The sequence below is a fragment of the Castanea sativa genome, chromosome 7, assembly GCF_040712315.1.
Source record: "Castanea sativa cultivar Marrone di Chiusa Pesio chromosome 7, ASM4071231v1".
NCBI classification, from domain to species: Eukaryota; Viridiplantae; Streptophyta; class Magnoliopsida; order Fagales; family Fagaceae; genus Castanea; species Castanea sativa.
The window spans coordinates 24,883,811-24,909,944 of record NC_134019.1 but is presented as its reverse complement, the minus strand read 5'-3'; the positions used below and the strand labels follow the sequence as shown (position 1 = coordinate 24,909,944).

Below are 26,134 nucleotides of genomic sequence, written 5' to 3'. Positions count from 1 at the left end.
CTCGGCCCTTGCCCCCTCCCCCCACATCCCACAAGCATTTATACTTATAGAGTGATTACCACACCAAGGGGGAGCGATGGTAAAAATTCATTTTTTAAAGCCGAAAAGAATATCACAAAGATTACTTTATTTCAATAACACATTTGAAGTTCTTCCAAGTTTATCAGAAGTTATAAATTCTTCCAAGAATAACAATGTAATTTGGTACAATAAAAAATCTAAGAAAAGTACAAATTAGTATGACTTACTTATCATATTACAATTCCAAATGCCATAGCTTTCCTTTCTTATTTACTAAAACCATTTTTCCCTCTCTTCCCACTTGCATTTTTCTTTTTATTTTGTTAGTGACCCTACTTGTGAGAACTGTGAGCATGTGAAAAAAAAAAAAAAAAATTGTTCAATAGTTTGAAAAGACCAAAAGAGTTTAAAGCATTGTGATACAATAATAATAATAATAATACCGAAAAAGCTATTGGAATAGAAACAAGAGGGTGATTGAATATGTACATGAAACAATAATGTTGGAGAATCAATTTAATTTTATGTCATGATGATCTATCATGGAAGTTATTTTCTTACTTAGATGTCTAATGGAAATATAAAGTAGCCTATAAAGATCTTCATGTGGTTTTTATTACCTAACGAAAGCATATATGATATGATCCCTAGAGAGGTTATGTTGTGGGTTTTAGAAAAGAAATGAGCTCCTCTAAAGTATATTGTTGATGCTCGTTTTCTGCAAATTTGTACCCAAAACCCCATGAGGAAGAAAGCCCAATAAAAAGTAAGGCCCAAAGGCCCACTAAGAAGATCGAAGAGTAAGAAAGGCCCAAATAAAGAAATGCAAGGGGAAGTGATCTGCATTAGAATACAGATTTGTTGTAGAATACATATCTGCAGTAGAATGCAAATCTGCTGCAGTATGTAGCTCTTCAATAGAATGACTTTGGCAGATTAAGGAAAATTAGGTCCAAGACCCTTTTGACTCAGTAAATATTATTTAACTCATAAAGGCCCAAATCCTTTTGTATAAAAGGATAGGAGTGAAAACTAATATGAAGAAGCACGATGAAAAGAAACAAAGAACGGCAGAAAGTGTCAGCAGCAAACACTACATGAAGAAAAGAAAGGTCAAATCAAAGGGAATGACAAATATAGCAAGAAACACATGAAGATATAAGACAAACCTAGCAACAGAAAACACGTGAAGGAGAAATAAAACAAAATCAAAGAAAAGACAAAAGAAAACAAGGCAAGCCCCAAGAGCCCATACCCTTTTCCACAGAGGACAAACATGGGCAGGGAAGACACGCAGCAGGACGAAACAAAACCAATCTGCTACAGCAAAAACGGCGTGGGGATGAAAGAAGACAAACAGAGGATAGTGGAGCAAGCACACAAGGGCCGAAGCACCACCAACCTGTACCTAGCTAATACAAGGGAGGTGGGCCCACGGTCAAGGGATTCAGAGGGTGTGATTTGGTGGTAGGGGGAAAAGGGATCTATATTTAGTTTCCAGCCATGACTTTTTTTAGGAATATTTCTTTATAGGATGATATCTTACCCAAAAAAGATAGTAGATGGCTGGGACCATTTGATGCATGCCATAGAGGTAAGTGGTGAGGTAGACTAATCACTATCACTTTGAACATAGAGGTAGAGGTATACAACAAGAACAAATAAAAGAGAATTTTTTTCATGACATGAGTAATAGTGTAGCAAACATGTACTAAGCAGTGGTAGTGGTTGGACAACCAATGGGTTGGTGGATAGTCCTGAAGGAATACCCACAACAAATCAAAAACAATTGGTGAAGCCTTATGAGTAAAAGGAAAAATCTCATTGGATCAACTCACTATAAAAAGGGGATGTAAACATAGATGAAGGAGGCACCCACAAAGAGAGAGGACCCAAGGGAGGAAGGACCCAAGGGAAGAAAATAGTGAAAACGGAGAGAAGAGTAACAAAGAAAAAGAGAAAGAAAGAAAGTAGTAAAAAGAAAAGAGACCCAAGGCAAGATAGCAGTAAGAAACTAAGAGTAAAAAGTACGGAGAGAAGGAAAGAAAGAGAATGGTAAAAAAAAAAAAAAGAGAAAACACGGCAGAAATAGGGGTATGCATCAATAGACCATCTTTTTTCTCCCTTTTAGCAAACCCACTCTTTGAAGTCCCCCAAAAATAATAGCTAGTAGCCATTTAGGCCTATTCTCCAAAATGCACAACTTTGATAGCAAAAGACTATAGGAAGGTTGTTCAAGTTAAAGTTTGAGTTCCTTCTTGGTTTGCTTATTCCATGGGGAGATTCAATACTTAATTTCGATCATAAACACATTTGATTTCACTTGTTAGAACTTATATCTGTTGTATTTAGTCGTTCTACTATAACATTTTTTTATCACGTTTGTTGTATCTGTTATCCTGCTGTGTTATCTTTATTTGTTATACTAGTTATTTTGCCGTAGCACATTTTTATTATATTTACCGAGTTAACTGTTATATTTGATTTCACTTGTTAGAACTTATATTTGTTGTGTTTAGTTGTACTACTATAGCACTTTTTTATCACGTTTGTTGTATATGTTATTCTACTGTGTTATCTTTATTTGTTGTACTAGTTATTTTGCTGTAGCACATTTTTATTATATTTACCGTGTTAACTGTTACACTAGCTAAACATTTTCTGCTGAAACTTTCTTATTTCTTTGTTATTATGCTTTTTACTTTTGACACAAACTAATCATTATCCTGCCATGAGTACACATTTATACATTGTAGCTCACGTTCTGCAAAATATATTTTATATATGTATATGTGAATACGTACAAGTACATATATGAATATATGTATGTATATATTTGAAAATACACTAACCCACATAAACTAACATTTGGTTGATGGGTATTTTCTTTGGGTTTTAGAGTTGTTCATGTTTTGGGAAGTGGAGAAATATTTTCTGCAGTAGAAAATGAAGAGTAGCCATTCACATTGTAGAAAAGTGTAGAAAACTTTATTGCACAGTAGCTTTACTGCATAGAAGAAAGTTAAGAAAAGCCAATTTTGCAGCAGGAAATGCAGAAACTTCACGTTGCAAAAAAATGCAAAAGACGTTATTGCACAGTAGAAAGTTAAGAAGAGTCAATCATGTGACAGAAACTGGAGAAAAGTTCCTTCTGTGGTGAAAACAGAGAATATGCCCATTTTGCAGCATTTTCCCTTAGACTTTGGACTCAACATTTACGCATAAACTGGCAGCGGCAGAGTGGTAACTTGGAGCCTATTCCGCAGAGCGTCAGACCCAACTTTCTTCTCAAAAAAAGCCTAAACTAAACATTATCTAATAATATCAAGACGCGTATCTAAGGTACAAGAAACATAAAAAGAACCCTCCACATATATTAAGTTGATTAAGAATACATATGATGAAATTGTAACTAGTGTGAGAACAAGTGGATTCACAAATGAGTTTTCTATCACTACAAGTTTGCATCAAGGATTAACATTAAGTATGTATCTCTTCACACTAGTGATTGATGTGCTCACTAAATCGATTCAAGAGGAAACCTTTTTGTGTATGTCTTTTGTAATTGATATAGTTTTGGTTGATTAAACTAGAAGGAGAGCTAATACTAAGTTAGAAATTTGGCAAAATGCTCTAGAATCTAAAGGCTTTCAATTAAGTAGAACTATAATAGAATATATGAAATGTAAGTTTAGTAAAAGTAGATATAGAGATGAAGGGGCAATAAGATTTGATGGTCAAGAGATACTAAAGAGTAAAGAGTAAGAGATTTAGATATTTGTTTTTATCAATGAAAAAGATGTAAATCATAGTCTAAAAGCAAAGTGGTTAAAGTGGAGAAGCACATCAAGAGTCTTGTGTGATCAAAGAATACGTATTAAGTTGTAAGGAAAATTTTATAAGACTGCCATAAAACCAATAAGTCCTGAACGTTTAGTTGTTAAGAAACAACATATTCATACAAAGAAAGGAGCTTTGTTTTGTAATTTGGCTTGGGAAATTTTAGAAAATGATGAGAAACCTAATCGATTGAAATCCTACAGAGTTCTTAAGATAACTCTATTGTGAAACTCTTAAAATCCTATTTATGTATTATGAAATTGAGTTTTACCACATTAGCTAGCACTATTTTAATTTTTATTTAAATTACTAATAGGGTGACAACCACTCGTTTGGCAATGAAGGGAAAGGAGTACAAGAATTACAACATAATTTTTTTTTAATTATTATTCAATAGTTACAACAGTGAGAAGGGATTTGAGCTCTGGTTTTCTTTTTTTCCACTAAACTACAAGACTCTTGGCTAAATACAACATTGAGTTACTTTAAAAACTTTAAAGGATGTTAATCCAACCAGAATAATCTTAGTGTTCCAATTAGGTGTTGAAAAAATAGCATGGAGTGAATAAGAAATTGATTTTTTCTATGTTCACTTGAAGATGTTTTTAAAAGTGGTAAAAATCTCGAGTCCCACATAGGAAAGGAAATAAATAATATATGAGTTTATATGCTTATGAGTTGGACATTAGGTTGGGCCTTTGGCATATATGAATTGGGCCTACTTGTCCAAATAATAATATTTTATTATTTATTTTTTTGAGTCAGTTAGTCTGTGCACAGCAGTTATTACTGAAACAGAGTGCCTGTTCAGTAACATATAATTTTTCATAAGTCCCTCATTCATAAAAACTACTTTTTTTCATAAAACTCCCTTTAGTGAGAATATTTTGTGCATTTTATTTTGTGTCAAAAAGAGAGAAAGAGACATTGAGTAGTTCACAGAGCACGACCTTGTATGCTTCGTTTTCGTGTTGTAGGTCATTTTATCCTAAGAGATAGACGTCCGTGAGTTTCAAAGCACCATAGTAATTGTGTGAGGGACGAAATCTACTTTAAGAAAATTGTGTCAAACACAAGACTTGATCTGAATCATTCATCCTTCACGCATTTAGTCTGTAAGTTTTTAATTATTTGCAAATTTCTTCATATATATATATATATATACAATATCCATTTATTGTTTTTTTCTATCACATTTATTTGTGTTATTGCTTATATTTAAATCTGTATTGTTTTATTACAAAAGTAAATTGTTGAAATATATCCAACATTAGTTACTATAAATAAACTCAATTAGGCAACGTGGTGCATTTAGATATAACTACATATCTCAACAGATGAGTGAGTCATTCAATGTCTATATGTAAACCACATGAAATGAAGCGGAAAGAGATTGAAAACTGAAAGTGCAGCGAACTATCACTGCTAAAATAAATAAATAAATAATTGGAGAGATGGACGACGAAGATTTTTTATTTTGTATCACAGGGAACCTCAATACGAGTGGGGTGTTATATATCCTTATGATACAAAATACCGCCTTGGCGGAGGGAGGTCGAAGGGTCTCAAAGACGTTAGCGGACAAGGCTATAAGCCAGCCAAAGCCCCAAGTCAGCCCAATGTTTGAAATAGAAAATTATGCTCATGAAACTGGTAGTATATACAGATTCATACTGCAATGAGCACAAGACAAAGGCATTGCTTGAGGCCGATTATTACACAAAACGAAAAAGCACCTATAACTTGCAAACAAGCTATCAAGCTCACAAATTTCATATAGGATAAGCCTGACCCAAATTCGCTTGCGTAATACTTTATGCTTTGGCCAACCTACATTCTTAATTTATACAACTATAATCAACACAATCATAGAATTTTTACTTTCCCTCGCATAAGGCTAATATATTAGATTTCCAGGGAATAACGATCATTGGGGTGCAAATGCAATGCACCTAAAATATGACACTTAGCTTGGCTTCAAGGTTAGTGCTTCCTCTACAAGTCATGATACAACTTCATTCGAAAAACATGAGGCCTCTCTCTTCCTCAGTGTTTCACCTAACTGTGCCAGGGTGGGACCTTCCCACATGACAAAATTTTATAAGAATATATATCAATCCAACTATTTTAACACCCAGTATAATATACATAGTGTTCAAGAAAGAGGAACATGGAAGAGTGATTTAAGGTCTAGGACAAAAGCATGTATACTCTAAGAGTATAAATCATACCTTGTTCAGAATTTAATAGATAAATAAGTAAAAGAGACCTCTGCTCCTGTAAGTAATGTTATGTGTGAATCAAATACAGGACAGAACTTTAGGGGGGCAATATATTTTTTAAGGAAATAATCTTGCAAAGATATCATCATTTCTTATATAAGAGAGAGAGAGAGAGAGAGAAAAAAAGGTTCCACAGCAATCATTAGATTCTATAGTTCTAACAAGTTGGTGTCAGCAATCAATGAGAAGGTTTCCTAGTTTTAACTTTTGGTCGTCCCCAATCAATTACGGGATTGCTGACCATATTGGGGGTCCCCCCCCCCCCCCCCCCCTCTTCTTAACTCCCATCACATTTATATATATCTCAACTATGCAATCAGGTTCTACTGTTCAGTCTCCACAACAAGCATGCTCAAAGTTCCACTTGTTACCCTACACCCTCATTTTCTCTTAACATCTTAAACTAGCACCTTTATCCTCTTTCACTCCTCATCAAGTTTCAAGGTTTAATGGCTTTCCCTGCATCTAAGCCAGCACCTGCAAAACAGCTTAGAGAACATCTCCAGGACCAACCAGAGCCTTTCAACATGGCTAGTTACCTTTCAGAAAGAAGATACATGAAGAGCTTGAATTCCAATAACCAGTCAGTTGATTCAACCAAGAACCAAATGAGATCACACCATTTTGATATAAACAAGGGAAGAAAAAGGATTTTATTCACAACAAAGTCCTTAGCATCGATAATGTACAAGCTCATTCCCACTAAAAACAGCGAGGAGCTTTCAAATTGCACAAGGAGCAATAAAGATGATGACATTTCTGAGACCAGAAAGACCTGGCGAATTGAAAGAACAAATTGGATTTTCTCCATTAAATGTTTGAATGCATATCGTTCGACTAACAGCAATGACAAAGAACATTCTTTGCATTCTAAAAGACATCCTGTCTTCACTCATGCTAGCACTTCAGTGACCTTCAATATTGAGAATCTGAAAGTAAAGGTACAACAGCTTCTAATTATAAAGCATGGTAGCAAGGACGCATTTCAGATTTCACTTCAATTTTCTTGCAGCATTACTTTGCTACAGTTTCATTGATTATGCTCACTTACTAAGCTAACAGACTGCTGCAGATGCAAAATTTCATTGGATGAGCATGGAAGGTGACATGCAACTCAGCACTGCATCACTACTAACGGAAGCAATATCCAACAAAGGTTCATCAGTTTCATGACAAGTTTTTATCTGACAAATAAAATGTAAAACATAATCATACATCTTCGCTCCAATAATTAACATGCATCTTACTTTGCAACAAACAGGGTCTGATTTCATCACAAACAAAGTAGCCCCATCAAGTAACACCTCCATTCCAAACAAAGGAGATGCTGGAGACTTCATGTTGTCCACTTCACCATGGGAAGTACTAATAAACTCACCAATAGAGGAAAAAAGCCATGTCGGTTTTGCCAAAAAAAAGGGGATCAATTGGACTTGTTCTCAGTACCTGAGAAACAAAAGGCTGTTGCAGCAAAGGAAACAACTCCTGCTCCATCCTATGAAGGAAGCTGAAGAAACCCAGGGAAGGAAGGATGAAAGACACAAGTATACTGATGACATCTCAGAGCCGGAAGACATGGAGGAAATCATCTATAAGCAGATTTGCTCAGTGGGGAAACCAAGTGGAGACTTTGTGAACATAACCCACCTAATGAATTTTGATTTGTCTAGCACATTATTTATCAAAAAAAGATTTGTCTAGCACATTAGAAGACTGGAGTAATTTTCAGCAACTAAAGAGGAAAATAGGCACGGAGATAGGAGATGCCATCATGGATGAGATTGTTGAAGAAATAATTGAATTATTTTTTCGGTAAAAACTGAGGCTCCATCCACAGATACAGATACTTGTTCAACCACCAAGTTGTATCAGAATTCCAAATGTGACTAGTTCCACACAAGGACTTGAAGTGATGCACACAAGCATGCTTTCAACAAATTTAGAGGAAACGAAAATCAATCAAGCTTTCCTCAATTGAGTGAATTAACAGCACCTCATTTTTAATTTCTTTATTTACCTCAACTTTGTGAGCAAGATACAGAAATGAAAAGTAATTGATTCATGCTCCTTCATGCTTAACTATAGAGTCTATAGACATAAAGTGGATAGTAGTACCCATTGGGAAATATGAAAAGACGATGACATTATTATACAGAGGCATATACACCAAAAGAAGATTTTATCTCATGCTTCAAAATAACGATATAGAGGATACATATATGATAAGGACTAGCAAACAGGCATACAATGCATCATAGTCTATCAATTATGACAAGTAATTGTTTTGATGATTGTCACCAAAATGTAAGGTAATAATACACAGGATGTAGAACTAGAAGTAAAAGCTACAGAATGAGTAGACAAAAAAAAAGGGAGAATTGAGAAGTCAATAGTTAAAATATCCCCCCTCCCCCCCTTTTCTCTTCTCCCAAACATAGGGAAATGATGTACCATGGAAGCTAAATGCCTCTCTCTCAAACACACACAAAACAAAAATAATCAAAATTTAATCAAACAGAAGATTATTATTTCTTAGATACTCAATACAAATTCTCCACTCTAATCATTTTTATTGTGTCAGATATGCAACAATCACCAAGAGAAAAAAAGCTGAATATGACATCCTCCTGATCCTTCCCACATGAGATCACAGCAGCCAAAGATTCATAATTCTAGCTTCACCCCCCCCCCCTCCCCCCCTTTTCTCTTTTTCTTTTTAAGATAGGCAAAACACTTCAAGGTTCCAGCTTAAGCCTTATAATTTTGCATGCTCTGCAGACTCCAAAACAAGGCAGAGGTCCAGACCATTAAACCAGAAGCCAGGCCATGTCACAAACACATCAATCTGCTAACCGGTTTAGACAAACTGAATGGACACAGTCCAACTACTTTTTAACTACTTTACAAGCATATACATTTTGCACATAAAAGATTTTTAAAGTTTCATTTTATGTGCTTCCTTTTTTAATAGAAGCTTTGTTAAAAAGTTGAGGGTGAGTGCCCTAGTACACCGAATGCGTACAGGATGGTTTTAAATATAATATGGGTTATCTCTAAGTATTCATTTCTTATAAAAATAAATAATTAAAATAATACAGCAGGATTATTACTTTCAGCCTTTAAGGAATTGCATACCAGAGTGGAATGAGTTTAATTTTGAGCTTTACAATTCCCAGAGAGATTATCAAGTATTTGGCACATTTCCATGTACTTCATCCATGCCAAAAAATAAAAATAAAAATGTCCTTTCTTTGATAAGTAAAAATATATCCTCATTCTGAATGGGAAAAACATCCACCAATTGCCAAGAAGACAAAAAGAGTGCACAAAATTCAAAGTTCTGTTTACTATATTCTGTTTCTCCTCAAATTCTTCTTACTATATTCTGTTTCTCCTCAAATAGATGTTTACTATATTCTGTTTCTCCTCAAATTCTGTTTACTATATTCTGTTTCTCCTCAAATAGATGTAACGGTACCTTACATCCTCAAGAATCAGCAAGTCCACAACCAAGAAATTAGAATTTTATTTAGCATTAATGATGTGCAATGACACTTGCACAGTTGCTTTTCATATTTGACTTCTTCTTTTTCGCTGTATGCTTAAATTAGTAGAGATTCCAGCATTTATGAGTCATTTTATAAAAGGTTAGAAATTGAACTCTTCAATTGATATTAAAAATGTTACAAACGTTATAGGACTTACCTCTAATTAATTTCTCGGAAAAACCCAAAGTCACTATAAGACAAAGATGTGGCTGATTAAGCTGAAAAGCAGTATTTACACTGATAACAAGGTACTGCAAATATAAGTAAGGTTGCTTTGAAATTAAATATCTTGCTAATGATGACTATATATCAAACTTGATATCCCCCGTTTACCCTCTATCTCAGAAGAGGGTGGTGGTGGAAGAATTAGAACTTTGTAGGATTAAGTATCTACCAAATTTTGCTTATCGTCACCAAACTCCCCATCTTCAAGCTCCTCATGACCCCCATATCTACGAGAACCATTCCGGTGGTCTCTCTTATGTCTTTTATGCCTGCTTTCATTATCTGATTCAGGAGCAGATGCATGCTGCACCATTTATCAGCAAAAGTGTTGCACGTTATGCAAGTGTTCAAAGTACTAAACCAAATGAACCAAGAGAAATCAAAACCAGCTCAAACATGCAGTAAAGGAATAATTAACTTACCCGTCTTGATTTCTTGTGGTCACTGGTAGATCCATGGGATTTCCTTGACCGGACTTTCTCATTTTCATCGACATTATCCTCAGAACTATGATGCCGCTTTCTCTGTTTCTTATTACTTTCTTCTCCCGATCTTTTGCTCTCTTTATAGACATGAACATCTCCTACATCAACATTTTTACTGTCCGCTCTCTCCTTCTTAAAGTGTTCGTCTTTTTCTTTTTCACGTCCTTCCTCTTTTTCCCTTCTCTGCTTGGCTTTTCTCCTCTCTCTTTCCTCTCTCTCTTTTTCCTTCTTTGCCTACAGAATAAAAATCAGAAACTGGAATTGTGAAAATGGGAAGTCAAGTTCAAATTATCTTTAGCTTTTTCATGCATGAATTGTGCAATATACTGAAGTTCTTATATATGTATTATGCTTTCAACATTAATTCATACATACACCTCATTATACCCATGATTAATTGATAGCCAAAAATACAGACACTGTCCTACTTCTTTCCTATTATTTATTTCCCAGGGTACATATAGGCTAAGTTATCATACAGGCTAATAACTAAACTCTGCAAACCAATATTTATGCATAATCCTTCCTCATCATGCCATTAAACCTAGGGGACTAGGTCCACAATTAAATTGTAGGCCAAGTCTTTACTCAATACTTATACTACTTCAATTCCTTTATAAAGTGGAGCACTTTTTGTTTGTTGGTTTTTTTGCTGAATATTAAGTGTAGCCCAATTGCACCGTCTTTACAAATGCATTGCCATTTGTGTTCCAGATGACCAAATTACCTCAGCAAGTTTTCTAATCCTAAAACCACTACAAGAAGAAAAAAATTCATAGTAAGGTCAAAAGTGAAAACCTGGTTTGCACAATGAAATGAGCCTCTAGAAAAGCTAGGGTAGCATGATGCATTCAGCAAAAGATTCCGAAAATGCAAGTGCTCTTAGCAAGTGTTAATTGTCACATTCTAAAACATAACACAGAGAGAGAAGACGGTTGCGTGCACACGCACACACACAGAGGGGGAGAGAGAGAGAGAGAGAAAGAGATACATATATTGTCATATTCCAGACAAAGACTAGATAAAGATCTAGGAATCACACACTTCATTTGGGGTTCCGTACCCTTGTCGGACACTTGACACGCCTAGAACACTTCTGCATGCGTATCCCAGCTATGTTCTTTATATATATTTTCAGAACATGGCTGGGACACAAGAACAAGAGGAATCAAATTCCCTTTCCCAAAATAAAGAGAGCATTCACGCTCTGAATAGTAATAGTGTATTTGAAAATTAATAATATATTTATTCTTGGTTTGTATTATAATTTCTAAACATCCTTTGATAGTCATGGAATTGCTTTATTATCTATTATTACTCATAACTTGATATATATTTAACAATATATGGAAAATAAATGCTTAATAATATATAAAAAATGTAAATAATAATATATTTAATCATTATTTAATAGATGTATCCTGCCTACCCGTGCCCTATTTTTTTCAAAAATTGCCATATCGCCATGTTGTACCTATACATGTGTCTGTGCTTCTTAGATAAAAATTAATATGTAAAACAATTTTTTTCCCCCAGATCTCATGTGAACATATTAATAATCTGCACTTCACTTGGTGAACACTTTGGCAAAGGTTCTACTTTCAGATATTGTCAATAATCGAATATTAATGATCAGAAGATGAATGCTCATGGTGTAGAAATTGGTACTAGTTGAATACCTTTTCCTCCTTCCGTTTTCGCTCTTGTTCTTTTGCCTGTTCCTTTAGTTGAGCTATATGTTGCTCAAATATCTCCCTGCAAAAGCTCTCTTCTCCTATGGAACTACACACAAGGGTACTCAAAACTGTTATACTTCATGTCAAGCAAAGGTCATCTAATAATGAATTTGACAGTTTACATAAGTCCAAAAAAGCTAAACCAACATGTACAGCTTTTTTTTTATATATGATAAGCCCACATAAGTTATAGGTACAATATAATTAGAAATTTGATGACCATTAAAACACGGGTAGAATTCTAGTTTTTTTTTTCATTTGTCATTATTTTTTCCAATTACAATAAAATAACTAGTCAGTAAACAAATCTTTCATTAATGTTCCAATTTGTCTTTAACTTTCCAATTGAAATTGGCATTCTTCCAATTTTCATCCATCCTGCAAAAATCTTTTTTTTTTTTTGACAAGTTAGAATTTTATATTTTTTGTTAAAAGAAGACTACCTTCATGCAGAGAGGGCAGGAAGTAGTCAAAGAATACAAAAAAAAATAAAAATACAACAAATTATGTACAGAAGGACAAACTTTAAGAACAACGGAATGGAATCTCTGGATATGAACCCCTGAGCACAAGACCATTCAAACAAAGTGCCAACAAAAAAGGTGGTGATAAGCCTCTCACCCGTACTTTCCATAGTGTCGAACGTATGTCTATATCATTTCCTCCATATGATGCACATCAAACATCATGAAACCATATTCCAAATATTTGGTTTACCCATCCAATTCCTCCAACCAATCACAAGATTAATCACTCTCATCCATCCGTCCAAATTCAAGCCAACAAAGTTAGTGACTTGGCTACATTGCTGATACCTCAACCATGTCAGATGCCACCTAAACTGAAAACTCATAAATTTATATTTTAGAATCGAGGAGAAATGTTGATTTACATTGTTTTCTCTCTTCCTCCACCTCATTCCCTGCCACATAAACCCTACACCAACTCCGCAGCCACATCCATAGCCTGAAATTCTGAAACCTAACACCAGCAATCCCAAAAACCACAGCCATGCTCATGGCCCAAAACATCCCATAATAATAACCACACTGCTGCCAAAACAACACAAGAGCCACAAAATCCCCCAAAACACTGAACTCTCTCTCACACACACACATTCATCTACAAAAATGGCATAATAATGCAGCCAAAGCAACAGCTAATCCCCACTAGTCAACTAATTGCGCCAAATCACCTCTCCAAAACCACCCCTTCGCCCACTCTCTCCAAACAAAACCCTAAAATTTCATGTGTTTAGCCCTAAATCAAATCCAAAGCCCAAGATATAGCCCCACCACCCCTTCCCACATCCAATCCAAGCCCAAGAACACCACCGCCGGCCATCCACCTTTCAATGTCCCTCTCGCCTCCTATCTCGACTCCCTCCACAACCACCATTCCCTCACCTTTTTCCCTTTCTTCCTCTGCTTCTTCACCACTGCCCTCAGTGATATCTCCATACACCCCCTCAGGGAAATTGGCTTTAAAAATGCAGCAGAACAAGCATTTGGAAATGTTAATGTGGGAGAGGGAAAACTTTTATTACAATTTGCTGAGAAAGGTGCAAGAGAGAGAGAGAAAGGACTTTCATTGTTAATTAAATTTAATTAACATATCTTTATCAACAACAAATTTGAAAAAGAAAATTGCCAGAAGGATGCTGCAAATGTGTTGCAAGATAGAATAAAAGGGTACAATGTCAATCTAGACAGTGTCATGTGTCAAGTCACATCTAAAAGTTACAAGGGAAATGGATCGGACAGAAGGACAGAAGTCAAATATTGGTGAAAGTTTGAGAGTAGCATGGTTGCAATTAAGAAGATAGGTGAAAAATAGAATTAGTAACATTAATACTAACAAAATGACTTTCTAGTATGTATCCCTCCCACCCCAAGAAGAAAAAAAGAGTATTTGCCCTTCTTAGCAATCAAAGTATCCAAAGAGGACAAGGTTGTCAACTGCTGCTCATGGTGTCCACCAATGGACAAGAAGTCGTTAATAGAACAAAATATCTCAAACAATATAGAATTTGGCACTAAATAAGTGGAAGTGTGAAATCATCCATCTGGTAAACAATCAATTCCAAAAAATGATTTATACAAAAGGAGTTTTAAGTGTGTATTTGTATAAGTTCAAATTTTAGCTTATCTTCACTGCCAAATTATGTTAGCTTTTTAAAGCCTCACTTTTTCTAGGTACAACGATACTTTCACCCAACTTTTTTTAAGCAAAATAAGCCAAGAAAATGAACTATTCCAAATGGACCCTAAGACAAAGTACCATTGTTTCAATTACTAATAAAAATTACCTGAACTCCCGGCTATTGTCAAACTGTGGTTTGCAATCCTCCCACTTTGAAGATGCAAATATTTCCTGCAATGAAGTAAATAATTAGATAGATGGACAAAATCCTTTTGATACTCAACCATTACATAATGAGCGCATCTCATAGTTGCTTCAAAGCATGTTACACCTTTGTTGAACAAAGTAGATGAGCAAAGTCATCTGCAAGGCGTTTACGCTTTTTAGCTTCTTTCTCTTCCTTCTCCCTAACTCGTTCCAGTAACTCATCAAATACCAGCTGCAGTGGAGTAGAACATCATGTCAGATCATTAAGTGGGCATAAGGTACAAGAAAAATGCACACACTGCAGGAACAAGGAATTTTCTAAATGAACAGATTCAGAAAAACTTTGATTTTCTCAATAGATGTATAAAAGCCTTTAGCAACTCGATTACTTCATAAAACATGACTGCTTATCAGTAAGAGAGAACTCATCATGGTTAACAAAACATTTCTTATAATTCCAGGCCATGATATAAAACACATACAACAAAATACAGATTTGGTTAGACACTGTGTGGTTGGTAAACAAATTTTTGTTATGCGAGTTCGCTTAGCTCAGAGGTTAGAGCATCACATTTGTAATGCGATTGTCATATACCATAATTCTTATTACTGGCAGCCAACTATTAGCAATGTAGATAGGTACTCTGGGCATATCTTACATGTGATGGCACCTTATATAAGTTTCAGATGAAAATAGATATATGAAATCATAAACAATGCCTTGCATGCAAGCATTGGTCTTTTAGAGTCTTACTAAAGAATTTTTGTAAACCGTAGACAACCTCTAGGTAAAAAAAGCTTTTCATCCAAAATTTTATTGATAGCATTTAAAAGAAGCATCCCTGCCCAGGTTACAGGATATGTACTTGAGTTAATAAAAGACATCATCTAAGGAGATAATGGTGGAGACATTAAGAGATAATAACAAAACAGATAGTGCCACTTTAAGCATTGCAACTTTTTTTTTTATAAGTAGCATTGCCACTTTAATTTGAAACTAGAAGGCATGGTTGTAGAAAATAAAAGGTGGAATTAAGGATGGCAATGGGGTGGGGCGGTGCTGATGGATGGGGTCTTTGCCCCCACTCCACATGGTTGTCTTGCCCCATCCCCACCCCTTGGGGCCCTGCAAATCCCCGCCTCACCTTGTAAAACTCTACTTCTTATTAATTTTCCCCACAACTACTACAATTTTCTTTAATAAAATCTGTTTCATTAATAAAAATATACTTGAAATTACAACTAAATTTATCCCATCAAATCAAACTAATTTTTTGCAAAAACTTAATAATATTATCCAATTGTTTAATAAAACAATATCATAATAAAAACAAAATTCTCATAGTATAACACATAACAAAATAGAAGCAAAGAGCCATGTTGAGTAAAATATAATAAGCTAATATTAATATGTTTGTTTAAATAGTAGGGGGTATGAAAAATTTACAATTATAACCCTTATCAACGGGGGAGGGGTGGGGCAGAGTGGGTCTAAAAAGTCTAAACTCATCCCCACCCTGCCCATGATACGGGGCTAAAATCTTGGCCTATCCCCGCCCCCACGACCTTAGTGGGGCAGGGAAAACCCACACAAAGCAATGCAAGGAGGGGCGGGGCAAAATTGTCATCCCTAGGTGGAATGTTTTTAATTCTTCATTTTGACTACCATTATTTTATTTGTAGAGTTTGTTAAAAGAAAATTCTTCTCAGTAGGCCTTTGCCACTAAAAGTTCTTCAAGTTTTCGCAGCCTTGTGTTTAAAAGTTTAAACCAATAAAGACATTTGTTGCAGTAAATATTTTCTGAAATGTCCCAAATTCCAAATTGTGACTTTTTCATCATTTGTAGAGATAGTTTTAGGAAATTTACATATAACCTATAATTGGGTTAGAGGGAAATCCCGTGCCTTGTCTACAAATGGATTGGTTTAAAAACTCTAAATATATATATATATATATATATATATTTTTTTTTTTTTTTTTTTTTTCTTTGATAAGTAATAAAGATTCATTGATATTAAAAAGAGAGAGTCACCCAAGTACACAGGGAGTATACAAGGGGGAGCAAATCAAAGATGAACATTACAAAAGTCAACAAACTCCAAAAAAGAAGGAAAAGGATGGCTTCTCCACACAGAGAACCAATCAAGTAAGGTTCGGAAAAAAAGAAGCTTAAGATCAAGCATGGAACTCTCGATGTCTTCAAAACATCTACTATTTCTCTCCTTCCAAATACACCACAACAAACAATGAGGAACGGCCTTCCAAATATCTCCATTACGATGGCGACCAAAACGACCTTGCCAGCAAGCCAAAAGCCCAACAACAGACCTTGGCATAACCCAACAAACTCCAAATAAACTGAAGACCATATCCCACAACTCCATGGCAACCGGGCAATGAAGGAAAAGATGGTCAACACTTTCACAATTGCACTTGCACATATAACACCAATCCAGAATGTAAACTTTTCTTTTCCTTAAATTGTCAATAGTCAGACATTTCCCCAAAGCTGCGGTCCAAACAAGGAAAGCCACTCTAGAGGGGATCTTTTGCTTCCAAATGCTTTTCCAAGGGAAAAACTGCTCACTATGGCCAACTAGAAGATGGTAATAAGCACTAACCGTGAACCCCTTACTCTTACAGGGCAGCCAACAACTCTTGTCCTCCCCAATCCCCCTTACAGGAGTGCTATAAATGGAATTGATGAAGCTCCTGAAAGCTTCCAATTCACGATTATGCACCTCTCTACAAAACTTAAACTCCCAATGGAGGACGCCATTGGTGTACCTCATAAGATCCGCCACAGTTGCCTCTTTTCTACGACAAATCCTATATAATTCAGGATAGCAGTCTGCAAGAGAAGAAGATCCACACCAATGATCTAGCCAAAACAGCACCTTTGATCCATCTCCAATATCATACATAATAAAACGAGATAAAGAGTGCCACCCCCGTCTAATATTTTTCCACAAACTGACTCCATAAGGACCAGAGAAAGAGCTAGAACCCCAGCCACCCCAATCACAACCATACTTCACCTCAATCACTTGACGCCATAGAGCATCCCTTTCTTGCCCAAATCTCCATAACCACTTCCCTAATAAGGCAACATTGGTTATCAGGTTCCTAATCCCCAACCCACCTGAAGAGAGAGGAGTACACACCGAAGACCAATCAACCAGATGAAATTTGGGCTCATCTCCTAGACCACCCCAGAGAAAGTCTCGTTGAAGTCTAGCAATTCGATTGGCCACCGAAGCAGGAATAGGGAATAGGGAAAGGAAATAAGTAGGAAGATTAGAGAGAGTGTTTTTAATTAAAGTGACTCTACCTCCTTTGGATAAATATAATTTTTTCCAACCTGCTAATTTTCTTTCCATCCTTTCAAGAATTGGAATCCATATTGACTTGTCCTTAAATTTTGCCCCCAAAGGAAGACCCAAGTATTTCATTGGGAGGGACCCTTGTTTGCAACCTAAGACAGCCACCAAAAGATCCATATCATGAACTGACCCCATTGCCACCAGCTCCGACTTACCCAAATTTACCTTCAGACCCGACACAGCTTCAAACCAAACGAGCACCATACGGAGAGTCAGTAGATGATCAATATTAGCATCACAAAAAATAAGAGTATCATCAGCGTAAAGGAAATGGGAAATCATCAAAGGTCTTCCAGCAGAAACACCAACACTAAAGCCTGATAAACGACCTTCATGGGCAGCCTTATCCAACATTCTACCAATGGCTTCCATAACCAACACAAATAACAAGGGGGACAAAGGATCACCTTGCCGCAACCCCCTTGAACTTCCAAAAAACCCATGAGGAGTACCATTAATAAGGACAGAGAAACGAACCGTTGATACACAAAATGAAATCCATCGCCTCCACTTATCAGAAAAACCGCAACGCTCAAGCAAGTAATTAAGAAATCTCCAATTCACATGATCGAAGGCTTTCTCTATGTCTAGTTTAAATAACAACCCTGGCTGACCAGACTTCAATCTACTATCAAGACATTCATTAGCAATAAAAACGGAATCAAGGATCTGCCTATTTAGAACAAAGGCATTCTGAGGAGCTGAGATGATCTCTTCTAAAACCATGCAAAGACGACTAGCCAAAACTTTTGCAAGAATTTTATAAACCCCTCCAACAAGGCTAATAGGCCGGAAGTCCTTTACTTCCACTGCTGCAGCTTTTTTAGGAATGAAAGCAATGAAAGTTGCATTCAAGCTTTTTCAAACTGGCCTGTATCATGGAAATGGTGGAACACAGCCATGATGTTTGATTTGAGAATCCCCCAGCAAGTTTGAAAGAAAGCCATCGAAAAACCGTCAGGCCCAGGAGATTTATCCCCATTAAACTCCATGATGACATCAAAAATCTCAGAATCCTCAAAAGGTCTCTCTAACCAATCCACATTATCCCTAGAAATCCTAGGAAAATCCAAAACATCAGGAAAAGGATGCTGCTCTTGCCGCTCCGAGTAAAGGTTCATATAGAATTGTTCAATATGGTCAGCAATCCTATCCTGGCTGGAAGACAAAGCCCCATCAATCATGAGGTTTTCAATACAATTACTCCTATCAAAATTAGCCATCCTATGAAAAAACCTCGTATTGGAGTCGCCCTCCTTTAAAAACAACATTTTGGACTTTTGTCTCCAGATAATCTCCTCTAACAAGGCTGCCTTCTCAAGATCAGCGCGAAGGGATGCTTTTTCCAATATTTCCTCCTCTGTAAGAGGTTGATTGTCCGCTTTAACATCAAGAGCATTCAACTTACTTCATAATTGCTGTTTCTTGACCGTGATATTTATATTTCCTTGATTAGAATTATGAAATTAATGAATCTATAAAGGTCTCAAAGGATTTGCAGAGGTTACTTGAGGGAAAAACTTGGAGAAGCATGGAAACTAGATACTTTATGAGTTTGGGGGAACAGTAAGCAATGAAAAAAAGATAATTTTTTATAATTAAGAACTTTTATTGATTATGCAAATAAGGGCACAGCCCAGATACATGGGATGTATACATGAGATGCAACATAAAAGTCGTCTAAAATTACAAAGATCAAGATTAGAGAAAGAAGATCAAGATTAGAGAAAGAATGGACACATACGGCAGCCATCCAATCATACATATAACGTTAAAAAAAATTTAAATAAAATTCAACATCAATTGACACGTGACAACCTAAAAGGATTCATTAATAAAATTAAAAGAAAAAAAAGGATAGGAACCTAGGAGTCAGTGCCAAGTAAAAAAACCACTAGGAGTTGGCACCTAGGGTTGGCAGGAGTCGACACTAGACCAAAGAAATTTAAAGATATTTTTATTCATCCAAATCATCTCCTCAAGAGAGAACAATAGTTTGCTTGTATAGGTAGCGAAACCCCAATTCTAAATTCCTAATTGGCGTAGGAAACTGTACTTATTGAATGAAAAATACCCTAGACTTTGAAATAAAAATATGAGGGCCTAAAATAAATATGAGGGTATCCAAAAATAGATAAAACTAAATTATAATAAAATCCTCCTTGTGCATCCTGCAACATTCTATCCATAGTTGGAGAAAACTTGACCTTGAGTTTTGAAGTGCTAAAGGATCAGAATTCTAATAAGGAACCAACATCACGACACCAAAGACCCAGCCAGCCACCATCCAATCAAACCAAAGACCTATCTAACTGGCACGGCACCGCAACACCAGAGACAGAAAAACAAAAAACAAAAACAAAAACAAAAAAAAACCCTCCATCCTGAACCACCAGTAAAGGAAATAAAACACCCAAACACAACCACATCAATCACCTAAATCCAACATCAAACCCAGATAACCCATCAAAAACCCATATCTGATTCACATGGGCAGAAGAAGACCCATTTGTTGAGCAAATCCAATTCACACTCCAAGACCGAGCTAAGCAACAGTGCCGAGATCGAGCTAAGTGACAGTGCTGAGATCGATCTAAGTGAAGATTCCAACAATGGTGGTGCTATGGTGGTGATTCAGGAGAGAGTTTTTTGGGTTATGGGTGTGCAGCACTGCTTGCATTGTGGGTGTTTGCTGGGTTGTGAGTTTGTTGGGAGTTGTGAAATTTAGGATTAAAAATGTGAAGGAGAGGAAATAATATTTAATTATAAATTTATAATAGTGATGTAGTATCGAGTCTGATGTATGCGAATGAAAATTAAAGATAGCTAAACTACAAAAAGTTTTTTTTTTTTTAGTTTAACTAAAAATCTAAGGAGGCCTATGTGAATGCTCTAAGCTTTGATTGGAGTCAGCACCAAGTGAAAAACCCACTAGGAGTTGGCACCTAGGGTTGGCTGGAGTTGGCACCAGACCAAAGAAACTGAAAAAAATTTTCAATCATCCAAATCAGCTCCACATAAGAGTACAATAGTTTGCTTATATAGGAAACAAAACCCTAATTCTAATTGGCGTAGAACACCCTCCTTATTGAATGCCAAAAATACCCTAAACCTTGAAATAAAAATACGAGGGCCTAAAATAAGAACACAATTGATATCCAAAAATAAATAAAACTAAATTATAATAAAAATTTTCCCACACCACCAATGTACCCCATTCAATTCCAAATGTACCACATTATACGCAAAGGAAACGCATTCCAAATATCTTCATTTTGATATCTTCCAAAACACCTTCCAACACGCCAACAAATCAACTACTCTCTTAGGCATAACCCAATATATCGCAAATAAACACGATGAAAGACCATAATTATCATGCAATATCATAACAGAAAAGCAGGTGAATTATTGATTCACCACTCTTTTTACACTTACAACACCAATCCACAACTAAGCAACATGCTCACCCAATGTCTCCAAATCAATTGATTAATGTTGTCCAGCTAAGTAAATTAAGGAATATGTGTATCCAGATGTGTGTGTTGAGCAACAAAGCATTCTAATCAAAGAAAAAGAACATGCCCTGCACTGATACAGGAAATAAAGAATAATCAACTACTGAGAGTAAAATAGAGACCTTTAAGTTGACATTTGATACTGGCGGAGAATGAACATCCTTTGAAATAGCAGTCTGGAAGTCTTCAAGTGTCCAGGTAGATGACAGCATAATCTGAAGATCACCAGAACATTAGACACCTAACAAAATTGTTGCAAGTAGAAACAAGACAACATTGATACATTATACCTTTCCAAGCTTCACTGCATCTCTTATACGAGTTTTATCCTCATCATACTGCAAATCAAAGGTTTCCAAGTTATTGTTAAAGCGCCACTGTTTTCAACACAGGATGTATATGATACTATAAGCCCAAAAGTTACCAAATACAAGAATTAGCCTTACAACCCTAACATATTTGCAAACGACAGTTGCTGTTTTGATTTGGATTCTCCTTTTCAAATAAAATCTAATCAAAATTATAAACCAGTTGGCTCAGAAAGAAAAATCCCTGAGTCCCAAAAATGTTGTCCTCAGGGAAAATTAGAATATTTTAAGGAAACTGTAATTAATTTTTCTCATATACTCAATCAGCTTCAATTTTAATTTTCCAACATTAATCCATTATCTAAAATGTAATAAATAGGGATGAAGGAATTATGGACTTGTAGTACATATCTAAATTGGTAATTAAAAAATTTATTAGCATTAGCTATTGATGTGGAAAAGTTTTTGGTGCAGGTGAATAAGAAACAACTTATGGATGGGAAGAGTATATAATGTGGCAAGTGCTTGTTCTATTTTTTTTTTTTTCTGATAAGTAAGAATGATATATATACGAAGGGTTACTCTATGCCTGAAAAAACACAGAGCAACCTAGGAGATACAAGAAAAAGAAAACAAAGAGAAGAAAATTAGAAAAGGGAAAGGGAGCAAAGAAAAGAAGGGAGGGAATCACTAGACGTGAGTCCCCATGCGCGCGACCAATCAAAGAGAGTCCCACTAAAAAAAACAAGCAACTGATCACTAGAGCTATCCAAATCCTCAAAAGTCCTCCGGTTACGCGCCTTCCAAATACACCAAAGGATGCAAAGCGGGACTAAATTCTAGATCTGAGATAAATACTTCCCCAACCAATTCCACCAACCAAAAAGCATTTCAGGAATCGATCTAGGCATAACCCAGGCCAAACCAAAAGTTAGGAAAACAAAGCTCCATAACCGGTAGGCCATTTCACAATGAAGGAGAAGGTGATCTACCGTCTCTCCACTATGACGGCACATAATGCACCAATCCACAAAATCCAATCTCCTCAATCTCAGATTGTCTCCCGTTAGAATCTTATTCCAAGCTACACACCAAACAAAAAAAGAAACTCGCCTTGGGGCCTTTGCTCTCCAAATAGCTTTCCAAGGAAAGATAGTAGAAGGAGAATTTCTCAATTTGTTGTAGTACGATCGGATGTCAAAAGCTCCATTAGACTTCAATTTCCATCTCATCCGATCTCCAACATCCATAGGAGGGGTTATAGCACCCAACATACGAAGCAAAACATTGTTTTTATCATCAGTGTACTTAATTATGTTTTCTTGTGTAGACCTTGTGTACTTGATTTGAGTTTTTTTTTTTTTTAAGTTATTTACTTATAAATAAATAAAAAGATAAAACGGTTTGCATATGGCACTGAAACTCCTGAAATTATGAACAGAAAATTTACAAGCAAAACATTGCATTTATCATCAGTGAACTTGATTATGTTTTTTCTCGTATACACCTATGCACTGAAAATCCTAAAATTATGAATAAAAAATTTAATGATATGTGACCATAAAATGAGTTTAACTAAAATGAGAATGTTAAGATGGATAAGTGGAAATACATAGAAAAAAGACGATTTAATTTTTTTTTTTTTTTTTTTTTAAATCACTTGGAGAAAAGAAATAAAAAAATGTTTTGCATATGGCACTGAAAATCCTGAAATTATGTATAAAAAATTTAATGATATGTGACTATAAAATGAGTTTAACTAAAATGAAAATGTTTAAGATGGATAAGTCAAAATACATAGAAAAAGAGGATTTGAAATAAGAAAATTCTCTTAGAAATAAGGGTGCTCCTATTGATGTTTATGTAAAGATGAGGGGACTACTTGAAAGTTTGGTCATGTTTACCTACCAAAAAATAAAAAAGTTTGGTCATGTTCATAGGAGAGCAATTAACACACCAATGAGAGAGTTAATTCAAGTTAAGGGAATGAAAAACATTGAGGTTAGTAGGAAAAATAAGGACATGTCAATTAAGGAAGTTATAAAAAGTATGACTTCAGATAGAATAGAATGACAGAAGAGAATGCATATGGCCAACTGGCAAAATCTTGTGACAAAGGCTTGTTGTGAAAATAAAAATCAAAGTTACATATTTACAAGACAAAAAAACATGCAAACTAATGCCCATTAACTAAGTAGCATAAACGAATTCAAAGGACAAATGGCTTTAAGATCTTGGAATAATCTTCTTGAACATTGATTGAAAAGCTGAAATCTACAAGAACTACAAAGACAAAGTTTAGTTACTTGTTTCTCTAGCTCCTCAAGAACATCTTGAAACAGCTCTTTCGGAGTTGAACCAGAGGTGTTTGATGAAACCGCCACATACGTAGGTATATCTTTAACCTAGAGGGGGAGAAAAGACATTAGACAACACATGGTGCAGCAAGATACAATCCACATAACAACTAAGCTATAACTTACCAGGACCCACATATGTTGTGCTGACATAAAATAAAAAAAATAAAAGTAACAAATTCTTGGCTGCTAACCTTCGTGCTATAATCACGCCAGTGGGTTTTGGCTGTAAGAGTGCCTGCAGCTATATGCTCTTCCATCAATTTGCGGAACTCATCACGGTTTTTACGCTCCACCTTTCTCAATTCTTCCTATTTTGAACAAATTAAGATCAGCATATTACACAAAATAAATACAAGAACAAGGAGGAGGAATGTGGGCTCAAACACTAGCACAAAGAGGCTAAACATTAGAGAACCTTCTCTATCTTCCTCCTCTCCTCCTCTTCCCTCTCTAAATCACGTATATATTCCTGGGAGAACAGAACAAAATTAAATTGAAAATCCAATAGAAAACTCCAAAGCTACAGATACAAAATTACCAGAAAAATTTCCAATCGATCAATTTTTTCAAGACGTGCACATCTTTCATCTGCCTCTAAGCGGTCTTGAAGTTTTCTCCATTGGCTGTCTGCCTGAAGGAAAAAGATAACGCACAAGTATAATTTTAATAGCAAAAGATAAACAGCAAGAAAGATATACATACATACATACATACATACATATATATATATATATATAGAGAGAGAGAGAGAGAGAGAGAGAACATTGACTAAAGAGTACCTTAATAAAGTCGCAAGATTGCAAGAATTCCCTGTATTCCATTCTATTACGCTTGCGTTCCTCCTCTACCCTTGCTCGTTCCTAAAATGCAAATTATAAAAACTAAAAGCATAGATGTTTGAAATCCAAAACCTTCAATATCTTTAAATATTGGTATCAGACTAAGGCCTCCAACCAAAAATACAATATGTAATGGACATAGATAAATTGTTATCTCGTGCTAATCATTACAATCATGTAAAACCAAGTAAAAATAACTACTATTATTATTAGCATAAGTTTTCAACATATTGATTAGATCTAAATATCAGAAAACTCCCAATTGACAAAGCATGATGCAAAAACTTACAGTGAGTATATCACCATTGGAACTTATCCGCATGCAACAATTCACTTAAGGAGTCAACTTTTTTTATAAACAAAAAATTGAAAATATTACAAGGGATAGGTGGTGCAACCCTGGACAACCAAATGTATAGGAAGCATAAATGAGATGAGGTACTCATGGGTGTGGGATGTGGAAGAGCATTAGAGAAGGAGTAGAGAAGTTCTTTGGACAGGTAGTGTATAATGTGGGGGAGGGTCACCGCATTAGTTTCTGGTATGATCCTTGGTGTGGAAGTAATCCTTTAAGGACCTTTTTCCTGATCTGTTTACCCGTTCTCGATCTAAAGAGGCTTGGATTTCTGACCTCATTGTATCTGCCTCAGAAGGGGGAAGTAGGAGTTGGAATTTTCATTTCCATCGAGCTCCAAAGGATTGGGAGCAGGAAAATGTTTGTTCTTTCATTGAGTTTTTGTATTCCCATATGCTGAGGGGTGAGGGGGATGATACTTTAACTTGGAAGTTGACTAAGAAGGGGGTGTTTGATGTGCGTTCTTTCTATAAGTTGTTGTCTGGTCCCCACAATGAGGTTTTTCCTTGGGAGTATTTGGCGCGTAAAGGTGCCTAAATGGGTGTCTTCTTACGGATAGAAGCTAGGGATGGGATACTCACTATCAATAATATAGTTAAGAGAGGTCAGTCTTGGTTAACAAGTGTTGTTTGTGTTATTGTGATGGGGAAATTGTTGATCTTCTTCTTCTCCACTGTAAGTTTTCTCATGCATTATGGAGTGCAATTTTTGAGGTTTTTGGCATCCATTGGGTAATGCCGAAGACAGTTAGCTCTCTCCTCTTTGCTTGGAGAAACTGGTTTGGAAAGCAGGGGATATTTGCCATCTGGCATAATTTTCAAAGACTATTTTGTTAGTAAGCACAGATTTGAAACCATTCAGGAAACTAGCACTTTAATTCGTGA

At 35.8% G+C, this 26,134-nt stretch overlaps 1 protein-coding gene across 1 annotated transcript in view; it reads right to left on the bottom strand.

Annotated features, from left to right (window-relative positions):
• Positions 1 to 9,789: 9,789 nt before the first annotated feature.
• The window catches only part of LOC142642963 (pre-mRNA-processing protein 40A-like), a 38,104-nt gene continuing 21,759 nt past the window's right edge, over positions 9,790 to 26,134 (bottom strand). The window contains exons 18-29 of the mRNA XM_075817438.1: positions 24,836 to 24,916; positions 24,595 to 24,687; positions 24,472 to 24,525; positions 24,248 to 24,364; positions 24,003 to 24,101; positions 21,679 to 21,726; positions 21,511 to 21,603; positions 14,611 to 14,718; positions 14,446 to 14,510; positions 12,081 to 12,183; positions 10,339 to 10,635; positions 9,790 to 10,220 (exon numbers count right to left, since the gene is read on the bottom strand). Of these exons, the coding sequence (XP_075673553.1) occupies positions 10,074 to 10,220; positions 10,339 to 10,635; positions 12,081 to 12,183; positions 14,446 to 14,510; positions 14,611 to 14,718; positions 21,511 to 21,603; positions 21,679 to 21,726; positions 24,003 to 24,101; positions 24,248 to 24,364; positions 24,472 to 24,525; positions 24,595 to 24,687; positions 24,836 to 24,916 (1,305 nt within the window). The 3' untranslated portion in view covers positions 9,790 to 10,073. The remainder of the gene's footprint in view (positions 10,221 to 10,338; positions 10,636 to 12,080; positions 12,184 to 14,445; positions 14,511 to 14,610; positions 14,719 to 21,510; positions 21,604 to 21,678; positions 21,727 to 24,002; positions 24,102 to 24,247; positions 24,365 to 24,471; positions 24,526 to 24,594; positions 24,688 to 24,835; positions 24,917 to 26,134) is intronic.